Source organism: Oculina patagonica, chromosome 9 (assembly GCF_052425735.1).
Source record: "Oculina patagonica isolate OP01 chromosome 9, crgOcupat, whole genome shotgun sequence".
NCBI classification, from domain to species: domain Eukaryota; kingdom Metazoa; phylum Cnidaria; class Anthozoa; order Scleractinia; family Oculinidae; genus Oculina; species Oculina patagonica.
This window is the reverse complement of record NC_135766.1, coordinates 30,859,672-30,883,598: the sequence shown is the minus strand read 5'-3', so window position 1 is coordinate 30,883,598 and position 23,927 is coordinate 30,859,672. Positions and strand designations below refer to the sequence as shown.

The following is a 23,927-nucleotide window of genomic DNA, read 5'->3' as shown; positions in this document are numbered from 1 at the left end:
TTGTTTCTGACCCTCTCTCCACTTCCGCTTCTTGTATCACAACATTTCTTGCAGAATTTTATTCACTAATTTTTTTTCAACCGTGCTCGAGCTACGAAATCATAAACGACAAAGAGGTCCGAATATTATCAGTTCGCCTTCTAGAGAATTACGGAAAAATAATGCTTGGTCGCGATTTATCGCAGGTTAAGTATATCGGAAGCTTAAAGACGTTTTTCTAATCAATAATATTCATTTTATGTCAACGTGGGATGATAAACTGCGTGCAAATTAAAAATCTTTCACAACACCTCCAAAGACGGCGAACCAGAAAAAATTAATCATCCTTAAAACGTCAAATAACAATGGTTATGGCGTAACCCGAATTGAAAAAACTTGCAAGTTTAAAGTAATTTCTACGTGTCAAGAAAATTTACTTAGTTACCGTGGCCTGAATCCGCCGTGTCAAGAAATACCTTGGATACCGTGGCCATATGTCCGCCAAAATTTACCTTATACCGTGCCATGAATGTCCGCCGTCAAAAATTAATTACAACTAAAAAAATTTTTATTAAAATTTAATTTTATTGATTGCTTATATTAATAGATAAATATTGTTTCACGGCTCCCAAAAAAAAAAAAAAAAAATGAAAAACCCCTGCTTCACACCTATTTTTTGGTCAAAAAATAAAACGTGCGGCCCATCTTTTGCTGGCGGTCGCTAAATTATTTTGTCGCAGTCAGAGCGTGACGTGCAGGTCGAGGGGGCTTGGGTCTTTTGGAAAAGAAGGATCGTGGATCGTGGATCGTGGAAAAAGGAACGACAGCCTCAAATGTTGTTCAGACAATCAAAACCTTTTAGTGATGACTCGAATATTTTTTTGCCACTCTGGCGTGAAATATTCAATCACAAAGTAAACAAAAGATGAGCGCAGACAATCATTCTTTCATTAAATGAAAAAATGTTCTATTGGACTGAAATTTTATTTCGAAATGTCGGTGGTGCTTTCGAGAAGTTTTTTTTTCATTTTTTGTCTTTCTGCTTTCATGATCTCTTGTCGTATTTTTTCGTGTCTGGCTGTGAATTTGTTTGTTTGTGTGCAAAGCTTGAACGTAAAGTCTCTTTAAGTTGACGATATTTCTGCATTTCTCGTAAGATCAGTTGAAACTCTTTGTCAGAAACAAGATTATCATTCAGAGCTTGTGAGACAGAGCTGTTTTCGAGTCATGTTTTGCAACAGCCAGAGCGAGGATTCTTGAGTGCTTATTAACTTTACGTTCAAGCTTTTTGTTGATAACTGACAGGCCAGTGGAAGCTGCGCCAGATATACCTGCTACTGCTGCAACAGGAACGCCGATAACAATTCCAACACCAGTAAGTGAAGTCGCAACAGCTCCAGAAGACAGAGCTGCCGTCACGGCGCCAAGACAGACCACGGAATAGTGAATAACTTTCCGGACTTTTTTATATTTTTTTAACACAAGCCTGTAATGCTCAGCTTCAGCGGATATTTCTTTTTCAATTTTACTTATTTCAGTCAGCCGAAAATTCTCGGCATTTGTTGGGAGGCTTGGATAAAGTTGTGTTTCTTCGCGATCACCATAAGCAGGGGCACTCGGGAGAACATTAGCAGATGACATGGTCTCGTATACATAAAAGTTAATTTTGTATTTAATTTAATTCAATTCCAACTCATATGTAAGATTTGAGCCGTTAAAATCGAATGGCTTTCCATTCTCATCTCTAATCGAAAGAGTCAGAGATGATACATTTTCTTCAGCAGAAACGTCGCGCAAGACGTTAAAATGTGTATTTTGGTAATAAACTTTTTCATACGGTTTTCCACGTATGTTAAAAAACGCTAAAAGGCTTGATGGCTTACCATTTAGCAAGCTTTGTTGCTTGTCGATAAGGTCACAGTTGATGAAGTAATTTTTAGGATTTGAAACATTATTTACCTCAATTGTTTCAAAAAATTCCTTTTCAATACTTGCGTAATTCTCAAACCCAGGCAAATTAAAGAACTTAATAAGACTTTCATTCAGTCCAAAAGTTTTTAAATTGGGCTCTTTTGCTTTTATTATCAATGAACGGCCTGCAATGCCTTTTGTTACAGAAAACATGTTTTTCTCTGGAAATCCTTTTTCAAAAATACTCCCAATGTCATCGAGTGAGAAGTTTCCTTGCCGTATATAACGCGCCTTCTCTTCCTTGTTCACTTGTTTATAAAAAACTATTCCATCCTTTTCCAAACTATTCCAGCTGTTGTAAAGAGAACAACTTAAAAGCCGGATATAGCTCGGTTTTGGAATAGGCTGGTCAAAATAAACAGTGTTCGGATTTTCTTTTGTGGTGACAGTCAGCACAACCATTTTTATATTAAATAAAAAAAAAAATGTTTAATATAAAAGAGGACCATGGATGCAAAAAAAGAGGTTTTATGAAGTGGATGAAAACCCCAGAAGCAACTACAATTTCTAAAGCGGCAAAAGACAATGCATGGAAACCTTTTCTTGCAAAATATCCAAACGCTGACCGAACAAAATTTGTTGCACAGGTTGAGTTCGCGTACAACCACACAGCAACGGCAGACATTTATTACAAGGCAGGGCAAGACCATTTGATAAATGTTTTTGGCTCTGACAGCAAATATTGGAGCCCAGAGATGAAAAAAGCACTGGGGGTGAATCAAATTTCAGGCGGTTTTCCACAACAGCTGTCACCAAGCGGCGCAAAAGGCTCATCTTTGCCAATTCCAGCTGTTGGATTTCACGAAGCCGCACCAAGTTTGAAAAAAATATTTAACAGCCAAATAAACATCTACGTCACACCAGACCAATATTTCACAACGAAATTAAGAGAGATTTTTCAAAAAACAAAACTGAAGCATACATCAGGAAAAGAGTCAAAAAGGTGGCTTGCTAGCCAAAATATGGCCTATTGGCCACAGCAACTTAACTTTGCGGTATGGTGCGCGACAACAGGCTGCGGTATAAGTCGAGATATTTTCGATGAAGAGCACTCAGCTCTCAGCTTGCCACCGATTGTGCGAAATTTTTACCTTTTTCACGTTTATTTCACGATAAGGCGAATATTGTTTCAGATGGGGGGAATTCAGAGCGTAAGCGCCTTGCCAGGCGACCCCACTTTTAGCCAGTTCGACAACAAGTACGACGTGGCTTCTTACAAAAGAATATGCGCTGAGTTCGGTGTCGACCCGTCAAGCGATTTCCGTTTCACAACAGGCGCAAACCACGGACTTGGTAACGTTTATATCTGGATTACTAACATTGGACCAAACAAAACTGGAGCAAAATACCCCGATTACGATAAATTTTCGGACGAAGGGGGAGCTGCAAGCAAAGGTAACTTGATTCAATACATCGAGCCAGACGACACTGCATATGCACAGGCAGACTGGTTTTGTCCTAACGGCACTGAAGGGCTTACTCAGGCAGGTTTGTCGAGAGTAAACCAGTCGATAGAGGCTTTTGTCTACTGTATTCTCGGTTCGCAGGTCAACGTTCGAAGTAGCATACTTGGAACAGGCGGCCGTGCAAAGGAAGCGCAAAGTGAGTTCCTCGTGTTGGTTGAAGACGCTATAAGGCAACCTGATCTGGCAAAGTCGGTCCAAAGATACCAACTAGCCATCGACGAAGCTAAGGTTCGGCTTAACCTTGCAGTCTGCCCAGGTGCCTGGCTGATGCCCGCTCGTATGGTGATAAACACAGAAAGCGTTGTTGGTTACAATAACCAGCTTAAGCAGGCTGTTGTTGGGATGAAATTAGGAGTGAATGATGAGGTTAATAAAGCTACAAAAAAAGCAGCTCTTAAACTGATGGCGGGAGGAAAATCAAAAATCAACCCACCAAACAGCCACCCTTCAAATCCTATACACAAGAGCGCCACAGCAAAAAAAAATCAGGCACCCGCCGCAAGCGCTGCTGAAACACCAGCTAGCAACGCGCAAAGCGCTAAAGCTACGAAGGCCGTAGCCAATGATTCACACGAAATAAACAAAGCAACTGTCGCTGTTGGCGCGGTTGGAGCAGCAGCTTTGCTCTACACCCTTATGCGTTAACGTCTCTTTTTGATGTATTTTTCAACAAGAAAAGCAACCACAGCAAGGATAAGCAGCCAGGTGTGCTCTGCAAGAAATCCAATTACTTGACCAGCGGTTTTGAAAAGAAATTTCGCAATCGAGCCAATGAGACCAGGCAGAGCTGATGCTACCTTTGAGCCAATATCACTTAGGCCTTTCCCCAACGCTTTGCCGGTGGCCTTCAAAGAGTTTGTAATGGCTCCAATAACAGAACCAATCGTGACACCAGCAGCAAGAAGTATTGCTGTTAATGTCACGCCATGTTTTTTGAAGATCTCTTTGATCCTCTCACGAAGTGGAAGCGCTCTTTCTCTTTCTGCAATCTGCGTTTGCAAACGCCCCAGCTCTTCGGTTCTTTCTGCGACTCTGTCTTCCGCTGCTTGTTTTTCAGATGGCGAGGCATTCTCATCTTCAATAATTTTTTTGTCTTCCTCGTTTTGTTGTTTTATCTCGGCTTCTTTTTCTTTTAAATCATCCAACCCTTTTGTGTTGTTGAGATTTTCTTCCAAAGTGTTTCTTTTGCTCTTTTGGGCAGCGAGGACTGCCCTTAGTTGGTCGGCTTTTTTTTGTTCTTTTGCCTTATCTTTTGCCAGTTTTTCAAGAGCAGCAACTTCTTTTTCTGAGTTTTTTACATCAGCTTCAAGATTTTTATTTAATAGCTTAAGTCTTTCTACTTCTGATTTATTTTCAACAGCTGACCCAAGTTGATCAATAATGGCGTTATTTCGCTCGATTTTTATTTTTTTTTTTCTACTTCTTCGATGGCTTTTTCTTTTTCTGATGCGATTTTTTGGCCCTCTTGAACTTGGATTTCAGATTCTCTTAATCTTCTATTGGTTTCTCGTATTTCTTCATTTTCTTGAGCAATCAGAGATTCCGCTTCTGGCCCAAGGGGGGCTTTAAACTTGTTTGTGAATTTTTTGAGAAGGCCAGTTCCGTCTTTTTTGAAAATTTCGGTCTCGCCACCTTTTGATCCAAAGGATACAATTGTAGTTTCATTGCCACTCTTTTTGCTAAAACCTATTGGGTCTAATTTTGCGAAGTTCACTTTGGGGAATTTTCTTTTGATAAAATCTTTAGCTCTGTCAATCATTGCCGGTTTGTCATCTTGATGAATAAAGCTTCCCAAAAAAGGTGTTTCTTCGTAGGATGTGTCTGGCAGCCCGCTCTGTTCGTGCTGCATCGTTTGCATTTCATGTTGTTCACCCCCATGGTAGGGTGTGGATGCCTCCCCGGGCTGAAATGGTCGGGTTGTGTCGACCTCTTGTTCCTCTTCATCATCGTTATCACTGTTGTGGTCAAGATCTCGGTCCAAATCATGGTCCTCGTATCCAAACTCACCACCACCTTCCGCCATCACGTAATTTATATATATTTTCAAATTAAACTTTTCAATTTAACAATAAAACCAATCGAGAGATGGCTGCTGTTCAAGAAAACCTTCGACCGGGACGCACAGAGAAAATACTCGGCGCACTGAAAGCCGAGCGCGCGGTAAAACGAATCACTTTTGACCGCACAGAAGCCAATCCAGAGGAAACGTTGTATGTTTCAGTGCCCAAGCTGAACGAAAACGAGGTCATTGTGCCCGGCTCGCTGGCGCTGCGCTTCAACATCGACTTGAGCGGAGGCCATGCCAACAACTTTCTGGTTGACAACGTCAGCCGAGCTCTGGTCGACGATTTTGTTGTAAAGTACGAAGGCACCGTCGTGCAGGACACGGTTGGCTATGACATCTACAAAATATTTGAGGATTTTTTCCTTTCGCAGGAGGAGCGCGACGACAGGGTGCCAGAGGGCATTCAGAGCGAGGACCTTAACAAAATTCGCTCAAATGCTGGCGATAAGAAAACTTCAGGTGTGGACGCAGAAAAAAAGCTGAATGAGATATATGGAAATAAATACCGCATCCGCCTGGATCACCAGATTTTAACTGACCATGGGGCATTTTATCCTCAGGCACTATACAACGATCTTGTGTTCGAACTGAAGCTCGCGGCAGCCGAACATGTGGTCAGAGGCTCAGATACAACAAAACTAAAATACAAGTTGACAAACATCCAGCTGGAGTACGAGATGATAAGAAGCGAGGAAATTGCAGATGAAGCGTTCAGCGCTTATTCGGGCGGCAAAGAGTTCGCTTACGACCACATCCAGCGTGTTAAAGTGGTGACTTTTGCAAAAGGCTCCGACACACGTCTGAATCTAAGGGTCAACCCGCAGAGGAGGTCCTTGAAAGGTATCTTGCTCCTATTTATTGAGCAATATAACAAAGGTGCAAGGAGCTCGGAAAAGTACATTAACCCGGACCTTACAAAAGTAAGCATCACTGTCAACGGCTCGCCAAACATGCTGTACAACAACGGCATCGAAGGAATGGACATTTGGGGAGAAGTTAAAAGATTCTACATGAAAGAAAAAAATAAAACGCAGCACATGACTCTGCAAAAGTTTTACACAGAAGACAAGTTTGGCCTTCTTATTGATCTGCGTTCCATGGCTGACCACTCGATGCACGGAAGCGGCACGCGCCTTGTGAACACAAAGGACGGTGTCCAGCTTGAGCTAGAGAGGAAAGCAAGCGGCTCAGGTAATTTGAACTGCCACATTTACGTAATCAGCGACGCCCAAATGAATATACTTGGCAGGCAGTTAGAATCTGTGCTTTTATAATGTGTGCGTAAATCGCACACACTTCCCCGCAAGGGGAAATTTTTCTTTGAAAAAGTGTACCTTAGGTACATATACGAACGAAGATGGATCCTGCCAATATACCCTTCAACGCCCTCATTGTGGGACCAACGAACTCAGGAAAAACAAGATACGTGGTCAATCAGCTTTGTGGCCCTTTCCGAGGCAAGTTTGACTACATCGTGCTCATCTGCCCGACTTTCGAGCACAACAAGACTTATTATCGCTTTGCTGAGGAAGATATTCGATTTTTTGTTTTCATTTGCGAGCAGCACGAGGTGGAATCTTGGTTAAGGCTTTCAAGATTTCTTTTTGAGGGTACGAACACGCTTATCATCCTCGACGACTGTGCTGCTTCGAAAGATGTAAAAGGAAGAACAGGGGAGTTGGTGAATCTTGCTTTCTCTGCTCGCCACGCAGGCTTGAGCATATGGGTGTTAACTCAAAAATTGACAAGCATAACATCCTCATTCCGCGAAAATGTTGCGGCAATCGTTTTCTTTTACACCCCCTCTGCCAAGACCACGAAGGCAATCTTTGAGGATTACGCTGGCGAACTTGCCCATGAGGATTACAAAGAAATCATTTTAAAGCTAAAAAAAAATAAGTTTTCGCATCTTGTCATTTCTCATCGCCACCCTTACGGCACAAAATTTTCTTATTGAACATATTTTTTAGAGTAATAAATGGCTGACCCGTTCGCAACTTCTCCTCCCGAGAGCGTCAAGGGCGCTGCAAGTGAACAAGAATTAGCTTCCGTAATGGAACTGCTAGGAGCTGAACCAGAAAGTACAGAAAGCGCTATGGCACTCATTCAAGGCCCTGACATTCCTGCTTTGCGTGAACAGCTTGCAATCCTTGTTTCAACAGGAAAAGCCAAAGAAGCAATCGGTGTGCAACTGACACACGAGCAGGTGAAGCGCTTGACAGATAAAGAAGTTGAAAAGTACTTAAAGAGATATGAGGCATACGTTGGATCCAAAACAACCGACAGCTTGATTGACAGCTTTATTTTTCTTGTTACTATAGTCGTTGGTATGGCCGTAAATATCAAGGACGTCAATGATTATCAGAAGGAACTCAAAAACGACTACATCATCAGCAAAGAGCTGTCCACTTTGGCAGGCGGTCTGGCTTTGAAATGCGGCCGCTTTCTTGCCGTTGCAAATGCTGCGCTCATCACAACAAAGCACATTGATTTAAACGAAGCTACAAAGTCGCACACTTCGCTGTGCGAAACCAAAGGTGCTTCCAAAGATGCGGACACAAACACTACTGAAGATTTTTCTGAGCAATGCTAAGAAAATGCTAAGTAATTACTGAACAATGCTTAGCAATTGCTTAGCAAAAAATCTTGCTGAGCAATTTTCTATTTAAATATTATTTTTTTTTTTTTATTATAAATGGCCGAGCTCGAACCAACTCCGATCGCTCAAGAAGAACAGAAACAAGTTACTTCAACAACTCCAGCAACAAAGCCTGCCAAAAATCCAAAGCGAGTTGCTGCTGGCAAGCTTGCAGCTGAAAAAACAAAACAGGCTCGTGAAGCACAGAAAAAAGCTGCTGTCGAGGCTGCTGCAATAATTGCAAAAGAAAAGGAAAAGAAATATGCTGCTGCAAAGCGAAATGTAACACCACCGGCCGTAACGGAACCAGCTCCGCCCGAGGCTCAGCCGCAATCAAGCGGTCTCACCACAAATCAATGGATATCTTTGCTTGGTATCGGCGTTGCAATCGTTACAACTTATGTGAAACGCGAAGACATAAAAGCCTTTATAAACGAAAAAAGAAGTCCAACATTTAAAGCTCCGCCAACTCTTATAACTGATGACACACCAGGGGTCCCAGAGGAACCCCGCGCTTTGCGCGTTACAGCAGAAAGTATTGGAAGGGTTGCAACGCGTTCTTCAGACACGCCTTCGACAATCCAAAATGCCATTAGACCTCGCAAACAAAGAGGAATCCGTCCGATGGATTAAAAAATTTCTTTTGAACATTTCTTTTTCATTTATTATACCGACAATGTCCCTTGGTTTTATTCTTGACAGCCTTGTTAAAGGTGCAGCTATGGCTGGTATTGCATTACTTTGGTTTGAATTTTCCAAAACTTGCGTTAAAACCGCTATTCGGGTGCAAAAGGATGAGGATACAATTTTTAAAAGAGGTATAAAAAAAACAAAAGAAGTTGAATCTGGTGAAGAAGTTGCAAACTTTGCTTCGCAAAACGGTGAAGAATAAACAAAAAAATTTTTCAATTGAATATTTTTTATTATTTTATACTGAACCGCCATGTCTGACAACAAACTCGTAAAAACACTCATGGATGCCGCGACTCTTACTGGCCTTGCCGCCGGAATCGGCTGGGCTGCCAAAAAAGTTGTAAAAGAAAACTTCACATCCGACCCAAGCAGCAGTTTTATGAACTATGTAAAGTTCACAGCCGTCATGGCTGGCAGCGTTGCACTTAAACAGTATCTCGAGGACCAGAAAATTCTCCCAACCAATTAAAAAAAAATTAGAATAGTATAATAACAAAATGGCAAGCGTCGCGATTATGGCTGGCGGAGCTATCTTGAACGCTGCTGCTTTCATTGGCGGCAACTATCTTGCTCGAGCTTTGGGTGGCGGAGATGACGCCGCTTTGAAAGAAAAAGAAAGACACGACAAAGCTCTCGAGGCTTACCAGGCAGCTTACGCGAAGTACTCTCGCGACCGCACGAAGCTTCTCGACTGGATCGAAACCAACAATGAGATCAAACAGCAAGCGAAACAAAACTTTACGAACACAGACTACGCTTTCAAACTCTACAACCAGGCACATCCTGACAAACAAATGATTCCTCCGAAAGAACCCAAGTTCTCTGATTTCTATCAGCCAAGTGAGCAGCAGAAACAAGGTGAACTTATGTTCGTTGGCGCTGGCGCGCTTGCACTTGGGTACGCTGCCTTTCGGTTTCTTTAAACTTTTCTTTTTTTTCTTGTATACACATGGATGCAAAGATTTTTGCGGAGCAAAACTTTTCGAAGAAAATCTCGAAAGTCTACTATAGCCCCCAGGGCTACTGGAAGGGAATTGCAGCGATAAAAAAAATTAGCCGAGGCGGCCAAGGTTTCCGAAGATGCCGCAAAAAAGTGGCTCGTTAAGCAGGCCCTTTGGCAGATCTACCTTCCGGCACCACGATACGTTCCTCGCCCAAAATTCGATGTTTCTTCTCCAAACGCGGTCCACCAGGCGGACCTTCTTTTTCTGCCACACGACAAACTGCCGCGAGGGCGAAAAGTTTACAAATACGCTCTGACTGTTGTTGACGTTGCCAGCCGATTCAAAGAGGCCGAGCCTTTGACCTCCAAAGATTCAACTGAGGTTGCAAAAGGTTTTCAGACAATTTACAGGCGAAGTGCACTAAAATGGCCACAGATGCTGCAAGTTGACCCTGGTCGCGAATTCATGGGAGCTGTTACCAAAGAAATGGAAAATCACAAAACCTATATTAGACGCGGGCGTGTTAACATTCACAGAGATCAAGCTATTGTTGAACGTTTTAATCAAACACTGGCAGGGCGCCTGTTTGGTTATCAGTACGGTGTCGAGATGAACCTGCCATCTGGCCAGCGGTCGACAGCGTGGGTAAAAAGGCTACCCGAAGTTGTTGCCGCTCTGAACAACGAAGTAACCAGTCTTACTGGTAAGAAACCTGCTGCTGCAATCAAAGAAAAGGCTGTTTCGTCAAAACCGTCCTCAAAATATACAAGACCTGTTGGCAAGAAAGAAAAAAAACTCCCCTCTCTCGTTAATGTGCGCTATCTCTACCAACCTGGCGAGCTGGAAGGCGGCGTAAAAAGGGCTACAGATCCGATTTGGTCATTAAAAGTCTACAGCATTGAAAGGTCTGTTACTAAACCTAATCAGCCAGTTCTTTATTACTTGCACGATGGTCCAAAGCGCGGCTTCGTGCGTGAAGAATTGCTTGTTATTCCTCCAAATACACAGTTACCACCAAGCCCTTAGTGCTTGAGCCCCTTGGGCACTCCTGAGTGGCTTTTTATTTATTAAAGCACTCTAGAGAGACCTTTGCTTGGCGGCTAGTTAGTTTTTTCACTCCCTTTTATGGGGCGGTGGGCTCTTTTTTTTGCCCCTTCTCTGCAAGAGCTTCGCTCTCGTGCTCCGCACCCATCCGATAGTGCCCATATGCCAAAGTGTTTATCCCATCTTCATTTATCCATCTCTTTGTGTCAAATGGCGACAGCGATTTTTTGTTTACCACTATTGAATGCATCTCGTGGGCATAGCTTCTTAGCATGTGCATTTCGTGAAAGCTTTCCTTGTTTTGAAAAAGTGCATCTTTGAAGTCTTTATGATTTATCTCATTTTTCGTCACGCACTCTTTCACCCCCTTTGCCTTTTTTATATTTTTTTCGTCCACTTTCAGCGTGTTACAACATTTTGACTCACTTGCTTTCGGATGTTTCTCTTTTATTTTTTTGACCAATTCTTCGTCGTTTGCCATTATTACCTGCATTTTTTCCCCTTCGCAAGTGCACTCTTTTATTTTTGCCTCAGGAAAGTTTTTCTTTATTTTTTCGATTTCATTTTCGCTTTCACCTTCTGTCATTATTGAATACATTTTCGGCCTCAAACAAACACACTCTGAAATCAGTTTTCCTGCGCATTCGTCTTTCATTTTCCCCAACACCTTTTTGTTTTCTTTCGAATAAAGTGAATGCTCTTCGGGGTAGTCGCTTGTGTCGTACTCGCCGATGTTTTTTGCCATGTCCGCGTAAACGTCTTCTGTTTCTATCACAAGCAAAAGGCTGTCTGTGTCTGTATACAAAAGCTCGCAACGCTCCCCGTACTCCTTTTTCAGATGGTTGTAAAAGAAGTCATACATGCATAGCTTGCTTACGTCAAGGATAGTCATGCCTGTGTAGACCGGTTTATTGAGAAACAGCTTACTTTTTCGCATGTCTATTCCGACAAGATCGTTTGAAAACATCACGTGCCTTGAATACAATGGACTTGCGACCAATTTTCTTATTTTATTTGTCTCGTCGCTTCTTACTATTCTTATGTCTACACGGTTTCTCAGGTTTTCCATTGTTTTTCCAAAAACCGAGTTGTTCATTAGCTTGTAAAAGGTCTTTTCAAAGTTGTTTTTTGCTTTTTTTCGGAATTCTGTGTTCATCCGGATGTAGGGCTCCATCCAGCATTCCTGTTCAAACTCTAAAACCCTGTGCACTTTTTTGAGTTTCATTCCCTGTTTTAAATAAAACTGCAAGTTTCGGTAATGCACGACGTAATTGGTTTTGTCTTCAAGCGTTAAAACAAGCTTTTCAGTGTTTGGGGGGTTTAATTCAAGATCATTCATTAATTTCTTTTGGTAAGGCGAATACATTTCTTTGTCTATTTTCTTTTTCTCTGGCGCTAATGGGTAACTGTCGTGAGCGTCATGCAGCTCTTTCGGATATTCTAACTCCACCTCCATAATCCATCCAGTTTTTGCATGCTCTTTTTTTGTCATTATTTCTTTTTCTGTTGGCATAACCTTTTTCCATCTAAAACCACTTTTCGGAAGCGGCTTGCTCATTGCCCACCCGTAAAGGTTATTCGCATCGAGATACATTATGTATTTTTTTGGTTGACTCGGATCAAATCCCTTAACATATGGGTTGTTCGCCTTTGCATATCTCTTGCTTACCGACGAAATCCCGCCTCTTATTCCCCTTTCGACGAAGAGGTGCATTTCGTAGTCTGTGAGTAACTCAAGCTCCACACCTGTCTTTTTCAAAAGCGCATCCCAAGAAAGACCTGGCGACGTGTAATAATTTGCGGGATCCAGATTGTACTTCTCAAGGCATAATTTTCGAAAGTTTTCAAAAACGTCCGCTAACAGGGTAACGTCCGTTTTGATATACAAATCGTGGTAGTCTCCAAGATTTTGGCAGCCAAAGGTTTCCCACACTTTTTGCGCGTGTGCATACTCTTTGTCTGTTATGTGCTCGCCTGTAAGTTTACTGTAGAACTTTTCTTTTTTCGGCAAAGTTGTTTCTTTAAATCTTTCCCATGAGTCCATGTATTCATAGGGATAAATCCCCTTTTGTGTTAACAAGCCAAATTTTTCTATAAAAATGGTTTTTGCTTCTTTGTATCCTTCATCTGTTATGTGGATGTTATTGACAATTTGCCATTTTTCTTTAGTTTCGTCCCCACCTTTAAAAAAACTTTCACTCAAGTTGTTATAATTAAATTCCTCCCACACTTCAACGTATTCGCTTGGATATTTTCCGTTGTCTAACAACAGTTCACTTTTTTCAAAGAAAACCTTTTTCGTCATATTTAATGCATCCTTCGGCGTATCTTCTACAAGTTTTTCAAGCTTTCCAAGTAAAAAGTTCAAAGTGTCAATAAACCTTAAACCCCCCAGTGAAAATGTAATGTATTTTTCCATGTTGTTTGCAACACACTTTACCTCTTTCTGTGCCTCTTTTGAAATCTTCGAAATTGACTGCATCAAATGGTGAGCATCGTAGCCACTCAGGTTATGAAATGCAACTGGTATTTGAATATTTTTTGGATTTATTTTCATCATTAAGTTACACACGTTGTGCGCGGCTCCTCGAAAATTGCCTGTTATGTGACAATGATCCCTCACCGCATCCTTGTAGTTCGGCTGGATAAGCGGCTCTTTGCACGCTAGGCAGTTTTTTTGGTTTTCAGCGGCTAATTTGTGTGATTTTTTTTCAAGCTTTTTTAGCTTATAATGGTTCCCGCTATTAAGAGTATTCGCCAATTCTATTCTTTCGTAATAGCATTTTTTGTGTAACTGTCCTAAGTAACCAAACTCCTTTTTATTAGATTTAAGCCAAACCGGCAAAGAGTCTAAAAAGTTTTGTTTCACCAACGATTTTTCGCAGATGTGGCAGTTTTCGGCTTTTTTAAAGTTTGCCCAGTCTTTTTGCGTCATAAGGAGAGGTTTTGGCTTTGACAATTCATATCTTATTTTCTTTTCTTCAATTAAAAGACAGTTCAAAAATACTTCAACGGCGTTTTCTCCTCTGTAAACGAATGGTTTTTCGTGTTCACCATCACTTCTTACACGCGTGTAAGCGAATCCGCATGCCTCGTGCTTTTCTGTTTTGTACGTGTAACTTTTCTGGCGGTTCTCGGGCGTTTCTCGGCGCTCTTTTTTTAACAATGCCTCGCCGTCGGCGTAAATCGTATAAGGCGCTTTCATTTGTTTTTGGTAGTTTTTAAAAGAAAGGGTGTTTTTCTCCTCATCTGGCATTTCGATTCTTGTTGGCTTGCCTTTGACCCCATTGCAATACTTTTTGTGCTTTTCAAGCAAGTCTTCTCTTGTAAAATTTGTCAAACACATCATGCAAAAGTGTTTTTTGTTACTGTGTTTGGTTTGGTCGTGTAACAAAGCGCTAATTCTTTTTATAAAACAGTAGTGCTGTTTCAATCCTGACTCAATCAACATAAGGTTTATACGGGGTATTTTGTTTTCTTTTTCGCTTTGTCTGAGAGGTATCACACACCCGTCTTTCAAGTGCCACCCAAAAACATTTATTGCAAGGTTTCTGTTTTGCGCCTCAAGCCTGTCAATCTGCTTTAGGGGTGTCGGAAAATCGATTCCGTTGTAGTTTATGCCGTCATCAACGGGATATTTACTTGTTCTTTGAGGATCTTTTCCGTTCGCAGGCGGGAATAAAGCAGCTCTCAAAGCCCATTTTAAACACTGGTTGTCACTGTTTTGCACGTTAATAATTGCTTTTTTGTTTGCCAGTTTGGGAGGCAAAGGCAAGTAAGTTCCTCCGCGCAATGGCCGATAACGCGCAACATAGGTGTACGCCCTTGTTATTCTTTTAACAACCCACCCCGAGCCCCTCTCCGACCAAGCCTCGATTTCTCCCTTTGCTTTGTCAATAAATTCGTCAAACTCTTTTTTTTATTCGGTCTTTGGTGTTTTTTTGTAAAAAGACGCGGTTCTCTTTCTCTGAAATAGTGCTCCATGTGTTGCGTAACTCCGTTTCTTTTCATCGAAAATTTTACTTTAAGCCCGAAGCTTGCTTTTATGTCATTCAATTCTTCAATTTCACTTTCCAAAAGATCATAAAACTTTTTTTTGTGTTTTTTTGCAAAAATTAAAAGATCTTTGTTGTTTTTTTCGGTTTCGGGTATGTCCATTTTCCATACTCGGAGCCAATCGTTAAAATCGGTGTTGGCCAGTAAAAAAGACAAATTTCTTTGCGGGTTTCTTTGAAATTCACGGAGGTTTTCCTCCATCATAGCTTGCAAAACTTCTGACGAATATCTTGCAGCAGCCATTTGGTGCATATACAAAGTAAAAAATATTTGTTCAATTGAAAAATAATTCTGGCGCGCCTGTTCTTTGGGGCTTGGCGGGGGCCACTTGTTTTAGGACAGTCCTCAACAAGTGTTAAAAGGGTGCCTTTGCCTAGATACATGTGCATGGGTTGAAAGGCTGTCATCTAACCCCGACACACTTGCAATATGAGGGTTTTGGACGCAAATCCAAAAAAACAGTGAGGGGCGAGAATGGCGAAGCCGGCAGGCGAGCCAGGCGAAGCCCCGAACGCATTTTTTTGGATTTGCGCCAAAACCCTCATATTCAGTGTGTTTGTTAACCCATTCAATATTAATTTACTTAGTTCTCAGTTAGTAGCATAAAGATCATGTTAAAGACTTCTACACAGAATTAAACAAGATTAATTAATTCATTTTTTCTATGCAAGAACTGCAAAAATGGCAAAAATAACAACTATCTGAGAGCAAAGTAATTGCTTAGTACCTTTTCTTAACATGGACAACCTCTTTGCTTGTTTTTGTTTCTGATTTCTTTAACTTCTGAGGAACAACTTCCTCCTCATCTGCGTAATACCAAGACAAAAAAATAAATTAATTAAACATTAAATGCAAAATAAATTGAGCGACCACCTCCCCATAATTTCTGTATGACACCCCCCCCCCCTCACGAAAACCATGCAGAACTTTTCTTACTTCATTTGAAAATGGATTTATAAAACCTTCTGTCTGCAAACCATAATAATAGTAATGCATTCTTTACAGTTGCTTGATTGACTATTTACCTGAGTCCTCTAAATTGATGGGTCTTCTGCTTTTCTTAGGTTTTGAACTCTCTCCTTTATTTGCTGATGTGGCTTTTCTGCAATAGAAAATGACATGAAATCGGTTCATGAAAAGAAGATAAATACCACCATTAAATACACATAATTATGGTCAAAGAAACTGTAGAATCATGTTCATGCAGCTACAGTAGAGATACATGCCAGGGCTTGAAAAAAAAATGAATTTAGCTCACTCTTGTGACAAGCAGCTCTCAAATTTTACTTGCTTGGGGCTGTTGCATATTTGCTTTACAGTTTTATTTTATTTATTTTTTCATTTGAAAGGACATATGTACTACTAAGACCCTATCTTGGTCAGACAAAACACAATTTTGGTCGAACATAACCAAAAACAAAAGCCGATTGAATTTTATTCATTGTTGCCATAAAAATGATTTATGATCAAAAAATTGTCCGGACATCGTGTCCACACTACACTAGGAATTTCATCGGACATGAACAAATTTTGGTTGGCCAGTGTCTGATGACCACCTGTTATTTACAGCCCTGTTAAGTCAGCAGACAACTTTCCTAAACCCTTAAGTTAAGCTGCTACAGTGTATATAGCAACTTCTTTGACTTGATAATGAATGTACAGGTGTGTGCAGCTTCAGTAAAATGCCAAACACAGATGACAAATAACTCAGCAACACTAACATTATTTCTTGAGTAACTGTAAACTGTAAAATAATGTAGTCAGTAAGCCAGTTATAACCAAGTTACAGCCTGTTAACCTAATCCTAACAAAGTAAACATTTACATATTTTCAGGGGTAATTTTACAACACTGGTTAGGCGACTTTCCCAGACTGCTTATGGGGCAGTTTACAAGTAATTAAGGAATGATTAATGATGCCCCCTATGTGAGTGTGAAACTGAGATAGACCACTATGTACACCGCGGACAACGTCCCCTACTCCACGAAGATTGTGTGGGTTCTTTAACGTCCCACAGAATTTAATACATGTGCAAAGCTTGTGAGACGGGGCCAACAGTTTACCGTTCTTATCCGACAAGACTAGAATATCTAGCCATTTGCAGATGTCATTGCAAAGGCAGCACATTTTCCGCAGTTATTTTAAGACCCTGAGTGTTGGTCCGGTCTGTGACACGAACCTGAGACCCAAACGGTAGTCCGTTGCTCTACCAACTGAGCTAACCGGCCGGCAGTTTGACAAGAGATACAAATTTCCCTCTCAAAAATTAGACAAAGCAAGTGACATGTAACAAGCATGAACACATGTACATGTGTTGTACAGTGATTTAAATTAATCTTTAGTTTAAAAAACTTTTCAAACCAGTTTGATTTCTACTTTTCCTTCTCATATTTTGTTGTCATAAGCTGCAACAATGGAGAACAAAGGTACATGTATAACTGGTTTAAAAAACTCTTCACCAAAGACAAATTTAAACCACAACATTCACATCATTCTATACCTTATTTTGGGAGGAAGAGGATCTTCATCAGAATCTAAAATGGAACAAAAATAAAATCAGTGTAGAGCTTATGCAAATATTGTCAGGGCTCGAGACTAACTTTTATTACTACCTTTTTTTGCTTTTTTTTGACAGCTTTGATTTCACTAGCCAAAACTGATTTTCTACTAGCCACAATTTTTAAGCATAGTTCTTCTTTTAAGGGAGGGAGGGGTGAAAACAATGTGCGATAATGTTACCTTGAGCAGTAACATGTTCCTAAAATTTTTTTTTTGTACAAAATTGGGCTTTGTTCTTCACTATAAAAATTGTGCATGTACAAGCGTTTTTGTCAACTAGCTTGTTTAAAGCTTCACATTCTATAATATCAACAGTTTACTTAGTTATATTCTCTGAGAGACGATTTTAATAAATGCGGTTTCTTCCAATGCCTGATTTTTTCACTAGCCATTTTGGCTAATGAAAGGCCAAAACCTACTAGCCAAAATTGCATTTTAATTACTAGCCTTTGGCTAGTTGGCTACCGTCTCGAGCCCTGGTTGTCATTCATTTCTGTTGTTTGGTCAAGCTTCTTACAACGCTGATGGTGGCACTTAAATATATATGAAATATTATGCTATTCTGAGAAGTTTATCAGTGTTTTGGGTTAAATGGCTGCAAAGTTATCTCATTAAAATTTAAGAGATTTGTATGGCAAAAGTCACCCTGGCCTGCCTAGCCTCAATTTCATGTTTTTGGCAATATAAATGTCCCTGTAACTTCCCATTAGATGAAAGTAGAGCCTTTAAACTTCATAAACTGATTTACTTTGACTTAATCTTTAAGTTAGAGTAATTTAATCTTGTTCACAAATGATTCTTCTGGGAGCCAAAAAAATTAACAGCCGCCATATGCATTGGGTCTATGACAGATTTTGCAACTCATTTAATCACTAATAATTGCTAGTAATATGATATCAAACTACAGTTCATTTTACAGCTATCAAGTATTTAACAATACTGTAAAGATTCTCAAGTTAAGCAATTGTTGCGGCTAGTACAACTTATGATATGGCCATGTTACACTGTCACTGTCACAGAAATTATTGCAAGAAAATTTGTTGTGAGAGATACGTTGAGCTGTGCAAAAAATACATCGGTAATTGTGAAGAACAGCTCCCGCTAACCGACTGTCGGTCGACTGTTGGTCGTTTGTCGGTCGTCTGTCGGCCGACAGTCGGCCGTTTGTCGTCCGTCTGTCAGCCGTCTGTTGGCCGTTTGTCGGCCGGCTGTCGGTCGTCTGTCGGCCGACAACCTGCCGACAGGTTTTGGCTATGACGTTGGCCAACTGTCGGCCGACAGCCGGCCGACAGGCGGTGATGTGTCGGTAAGGTGTCGGTAAGATGTCGGTAAGTTGTCGGTTATACGGTAACACTAACCTTTTTGTTTCTTTATGTTTTTCCTCCGTAACGGACCCCAAAATTTATGAGAAATAGAAAGGAAAGGTATATACTCCTGAGTTTCGGTCATCACAGCGTAAAACTAGCTTCTGCGCTGCCGAAATCGACAGGATTAAAAGGGCTGGTAAATACAGGCATGTACTAAAACCCAAAACAACGAAACGAAACCACCAAAACGACCGAAACGAGACGAAATCACCGAAACAAGCAAAACCCATTACAATTATTGAGAGCTAACCGTAAACAGGCTAACCGGAGTGCATAGTAGGCTAACTAAGTGAAACGTAGGCTAACCGGAGTGTGTAGTAGGCTAACCTAAGTGAAACGTAGGCTAACCGGAGTGCATAGTAGGCTAACCTAAGTGAAACGTAGGCGAACCGGAGTGTGTAGTAGGCTAACCGGAGTGTATAGTAGGCTAACCGGGGTTTATAGTAGGCTAATCGGAGTGTAAAGTAGGCTAAACGGGGTGTATAGTACGGTAAGTGACGAAATTCTTGAAGTTTTGCTTGTTTCGGTGATTTCGTTTCGTTTCGCTCGTTTCGGCCGTTTCGGTTATTTCGGCGGTTTCGTTTTGCTCGTTTTGGCGGTTTCGGTCGTTTCGTTTCGGTGTTTTCGTTTCGTTGTTTCGGGTTTTAGTATGTATGTTTTCTAGTATAAAGGATTCCTCCAAAATCAAACTTTATTTGTCAGCATAATATGGTACAAGTAACTCATGGAACATGTGGTCTGTTTGTTGAACACCTTGAGAATTTGTGATATACTGCCATTTTTAGCCATTACCTGAGTCAATACATTTTCTTGCTTTCTTCTTCTGATTTTCCTTAGGCTTTTGCTTTCTTGTAATCTCATCATCTTCGCTGCTTGATAAACCCTATCCCGATAAACAAGGATGCAAAAATTATACAAAATTGCTGCAGAAATGAATCTTTTTGCCTCATTCAGTCTGAAATACAGTAAACATCCGCGTGTAAGAACCTAGTGGTTTAAGAACCTGCTGGCAGAAATAATTATTTGCCATTTTAATACCCCAAAATATAAGAACCTGTTTAGCCAAGCAAATTTCATGGGTTATAGAAAATTTTTATGAACATTTTTAACAGAACATCCCAAACTGTATTTACAAATAAAGAAAAGACAGATTCACATAGACTGTAATTGTCTTCTTTGGACCTTGCATGAGGCTTGAAGCAATACAGTTATGAATAAATGCTGTATAATGAAGGACCAAACCCATTTTTTTTCTTCTCGTACAATCAAAAACTATGGCTCCTCCTTAGAAATTAAGAACCTTATTTAGAACCTACTTAGCCTAAATTACCAATAACTACCCCCAAATACAAGAACCTATTTTGCCAAACTTAGAAAATTGTAGGTTCTTACACGCGGGTGTTTACTGTAGTGATAATATAACCGAGATTATATGACCGGTTGGTCAGTACCAAAATGGCCTAAAATTGCGTGACATAGCCCCTATAAGTTTTTAAGCAGCCATTACATTGAAGTTATTACGTACTGCATTTTGCTCTGTGCGCAAGTGTAACATGAGTGACCTTAGCTTTAGGTGTTATGGGTTACAGCCCTGATCGAGCTTGCAAAAAACTGTAACCCAAGACCTGGTTAACTGTCATTGGACAGTGCATGGTCGGTGTCTAATTCACACTGAATGTAATATAAAAAGTCATAGTTGATAAAGCATTGACTAAGGTGGGGGGGGGGGGGGGGGTGATGAAAACCCATGAGGGATTTAGGTTTTTATGGCAAAATATCTGATAGGGTATCTTCTTTCAACTGGGCTTCTGGGCAAGATTCCTGCAAAGCACCATACACAAATTATGCATAAAATTTTGTCACTCACTCAGTTGACTGCGGTTCCTGTTTGCAGGATTATATGGAAAAATTTGTATGCATAATTAATGCATGGTGCTCTGCGAAATCTTTCCAGGCCTCTGTGTCCAAAGCAGTGCTTGGGTATTTTACAATTTTCTTCTGAAAAGGTTAACACTTACCATCAGGGGGTGGGGGAAGGGGATGGGGGGTGCGTATATAAAATGCAATGGCACGAGCCCGAGGTGCTTTACTTTAATTAGTTTACAACCACAACATATACTCTTTATAAAGGCTACAATCTACTTATTAACTGAGCTTCGAACATTAATTCATAAAAATAAAAAAATATTTCCTTACCCTGCTTTTTGCTCGGCCCTTTCCAGGATCTTGTTTCGATGCAGACTTCGCACTTGCATCTTTCCCGCGCTTATTCTCGATCTTCAAAGCCCCTGGTTTTGCAGTCTTTCCTTTCGGACTGAAAAACGACCGAATATCCTGAAAAGAAGAACTTATTCTTGTCAATAATACACGACACAAGCTCGTAAATAAAACAGAAAGGATAAACAAACCATTTCGATTCCTTTTCCTGCATCAGTTTAGCAGATTTCGCGCCATCTTTGAAACGCTCCTAAAACGAGGCCAGCGGTCACTCGCCTGTCATGTAAGCTTCCGTGAAATGTCTCGTATTATCTCCGTGTGGTACCATGCCCCAGCGACTGAGGGACAGAGTTCGCGCTTGCTTCGCTCGTGCGTTCGCGTTCTTTTGCATAGAGAGTATTCGCGTTCTTTTTTAGTCTGAGCATAGAAAGGCTGTAAACAGCCCAATACAGCCTGGCGTGACGTCAGTTGCCTCCTGATTCAAAGTGATATTTTATTGCTGTATCTCGTTTTGGTATTAATCTCAGTTTTTTTTTTTTTTTTTTTTTTCATGGAAACGGGATATCACTACAATGGCCTGAGCCCGAGGCACTTAATTTAAGGAGTTTACAACCAAACCATATACTCTTTATATTTATCACCGAGCTTAAAATTTACCATCTTTATTATTTACAACACACTTGATGATTAATTCGACATTGCTGATCCTAGCAGTATGCAGGACGCGTGTCACATTTATCAACCTAGTAAATGGCCCAGCTCACCACGAGTCTCTCGTAGCTCAGTTGGTTAGAGCGCGCAACCGGTATCTGGGAGGCCATGGGTTCAATTCCCGTCGGGGACTCAGAATTTTTCTTTGTCCCATGCTCGTGTCATTGTTGAAAAATTCGTCTTCATTATTTATCACCGAGCTTAAAATTTGCCATCTTAATTATATTCTACGCATTTGATGATTTCGACATTGCTGATCCTAGCAGTATGCAGGACGCGTGTCACATATCAACCTAGTAAATGGCCCAGCTCACCACGAGTCTCTCGCAGCTCAGTTGGTTAGAGCGCCCAACCGGTATCTGGGAGGCCATGGGTTTGACCCCGGGGGGGTTGATTCCCGTCGGGACTCAGAATTTTTCTTTGTCCCATGCTCGTGTCATTGTTGAAAAAATTCATCTTCATTGTTTACTGTGTTCCTAAGGGTTGACACCAGCATTGTGTTTCCCATACTCTTTAATCCCACTTAATGTCCTGGCCTTGGGACCCAGAGTGACGATCAGTCACAGTTATGCACTGGTCACTCAATTTACCACATATACTTGCATATAGTCTTCAGTTTCAAACGTTTACTGGATATTTTTTTCTTTATTTTTTGTAAGACACGACTGTAACCTTTGGAGGGGGACGGGGTCTGCGTGTTTTTTTGCATAGATAGTATTTTGCATAGGTAAAAAGGTTATACAGAATGTGGCCTCAGGGCCGTACCTAGCGGGGGCGGGGGGGGGGGGGGGGCAGCTGCAGGGGAGCAGTTAAACCCAGTTGTCCCCGCAAGGAAAACGTGCCCCCGCAGACAAAAAATCCTAGGTATGGCACTGGGCTGTTGGCAGTATTAACGAAGCAGCCGTATTAACGGGGTTTTATTACAAGAAAATGTATGCGCGTTTCGTCGGGACAAAAAAAAGTGACCGAAATAACGAAGTGACCGTAAGGCGGGGTTTCACTGTATCTTATAGCCAGTAGAAAACGGTGAAGTAAACAAACAATCTTGCGTAGCAGATGCAATATCGCGCAAGGCCTTACGCTCAAATCCCAAGTCTACCCTAAGGCCTCGCCGTGATAGCCAATCAGGGTGCGTGACAGTTTTCTGTGCTATGCGATTCCAGAGAACATCAAATCCCGGATAATGAGTTTAACACTTGAGCTTCAAGCTTTATCTACCTACAGTCACTTTTTCGGAAAAATGAGAAAAAATCAGCAAAGTTCTTGTACGAACCATTTAGTTTTAATACGCGCGTCAATATGCTTAGCTGCACGTCTTTGCTGGGGTTGCTAAGGTCCGTAAAAAATGTTTAGCCCCCAATTATTAATTCTAATGTTCGACAACGTTTTTAAACGTTGGAGCGACTCCAAAGATGACATTTTCTTGGATCATTTGATCACGCAAGTAATAAGTTTTAATATACTTAACCAGTTCAGGAAAAAGCTGTAAAAAGAACACTTGTTTTGTAATCGGAACTGATTTGGTTAAGTTAATGACAAAATTTTCGGAGCGAAAATATTTCCATCGTTTTCACAACTTTCTATCTTCGCGTTAAACCATTTCATATTCAAATTTTACAAATTACTGTGTTTGCACTCGCTTAATGTCAGTATTGACGTTTTCGTCTGTTCAAATATCATCGGAGGTTATCCAATTGTATGCTATATTCTTGTCATCTTAAAGGTCAATAATGGAATTGTTTATTTAGTACAGGTGTTTTTGTCGGTGCCAAGAATAGAAACATAAACAACAGTGCGTTTTCTCCATAAGTCATTTGGCTGCGCACTGAGAGATGTTTTGCTAAATGGAGCTATATCGCACAGCTGATACAATTACGCAATTTATCTGGAGCTTCGACTTTTGAAAACGGTGACTTGATTTGTGCAAGCATAGAGAACTACCTTGTCTGTTCAATGCAGCGAGCAAATGCAATTTAATGAATGAATGAATGAATTTATTCTTCATTTACTGAATTGACGTCAGTTTCGCTCACGAATTTAAGGAGTATTTGCGCACCAGAACTTGAAATGTTGAAGGCAAAAGAGATATTTTCTAGTTTGACTTCTTCCAAAAGGTAAGTTTTTAGTACGCAGTTTTGATCTGAGTCCGATTAGTCGGCGAGCGAGTTACGAATCTTTCCCGAAGAAAAATCGATTTAATAACCGTGACGTCATCTT

General features: G+C 40.8%; 1 protein-coding gene across 1 annotated transcript in view; it reads right to left on the bottom strand.

Moving 5' to 3' along the window:
* LOC144664636 (replication factor C subunit 1-like) overlaps positions 1 to 21,274 on the bottom strand; it is a 58,444-nt gene extending 37,170 nt beyond the window's left edge. The window contains exons 1-6 of the mRNA XM_078525801.1: positions 21,191 to 21,274; positions 20,979 to 21,116; positions 19,575 to 19,665; positions 17,357 to 17,390; positions 15,882 to 15,958; positions 15,584 to 15,662 (exon numbers count right to left, since the gene is read on the bottom strand). Of these exons, the coding sequence (XP_078381927.1) occupies positions 15,584 to 15,662; positions 15,882 to 15,958; positions 17,357 to 17,390; positions 19,575 to 19,665; positions 20,979 to 21,116; positions 21,191 to 21,193 (422 nt within the window). The 5' untranslated portion in view covers positions 21,194 to 21,274. The remainder of the gene's footprint in view (positions 1 to 15,583; positions 15,663 to 15,881; positions 15,959 to 17,356; positions 17,391 to 19,574; positions 19,666 to 20,978; positions 21,117 to 21,190) is intronic.
* Positions 21,275 to 23,927: the final 2,653 nt, after the last annotated feature.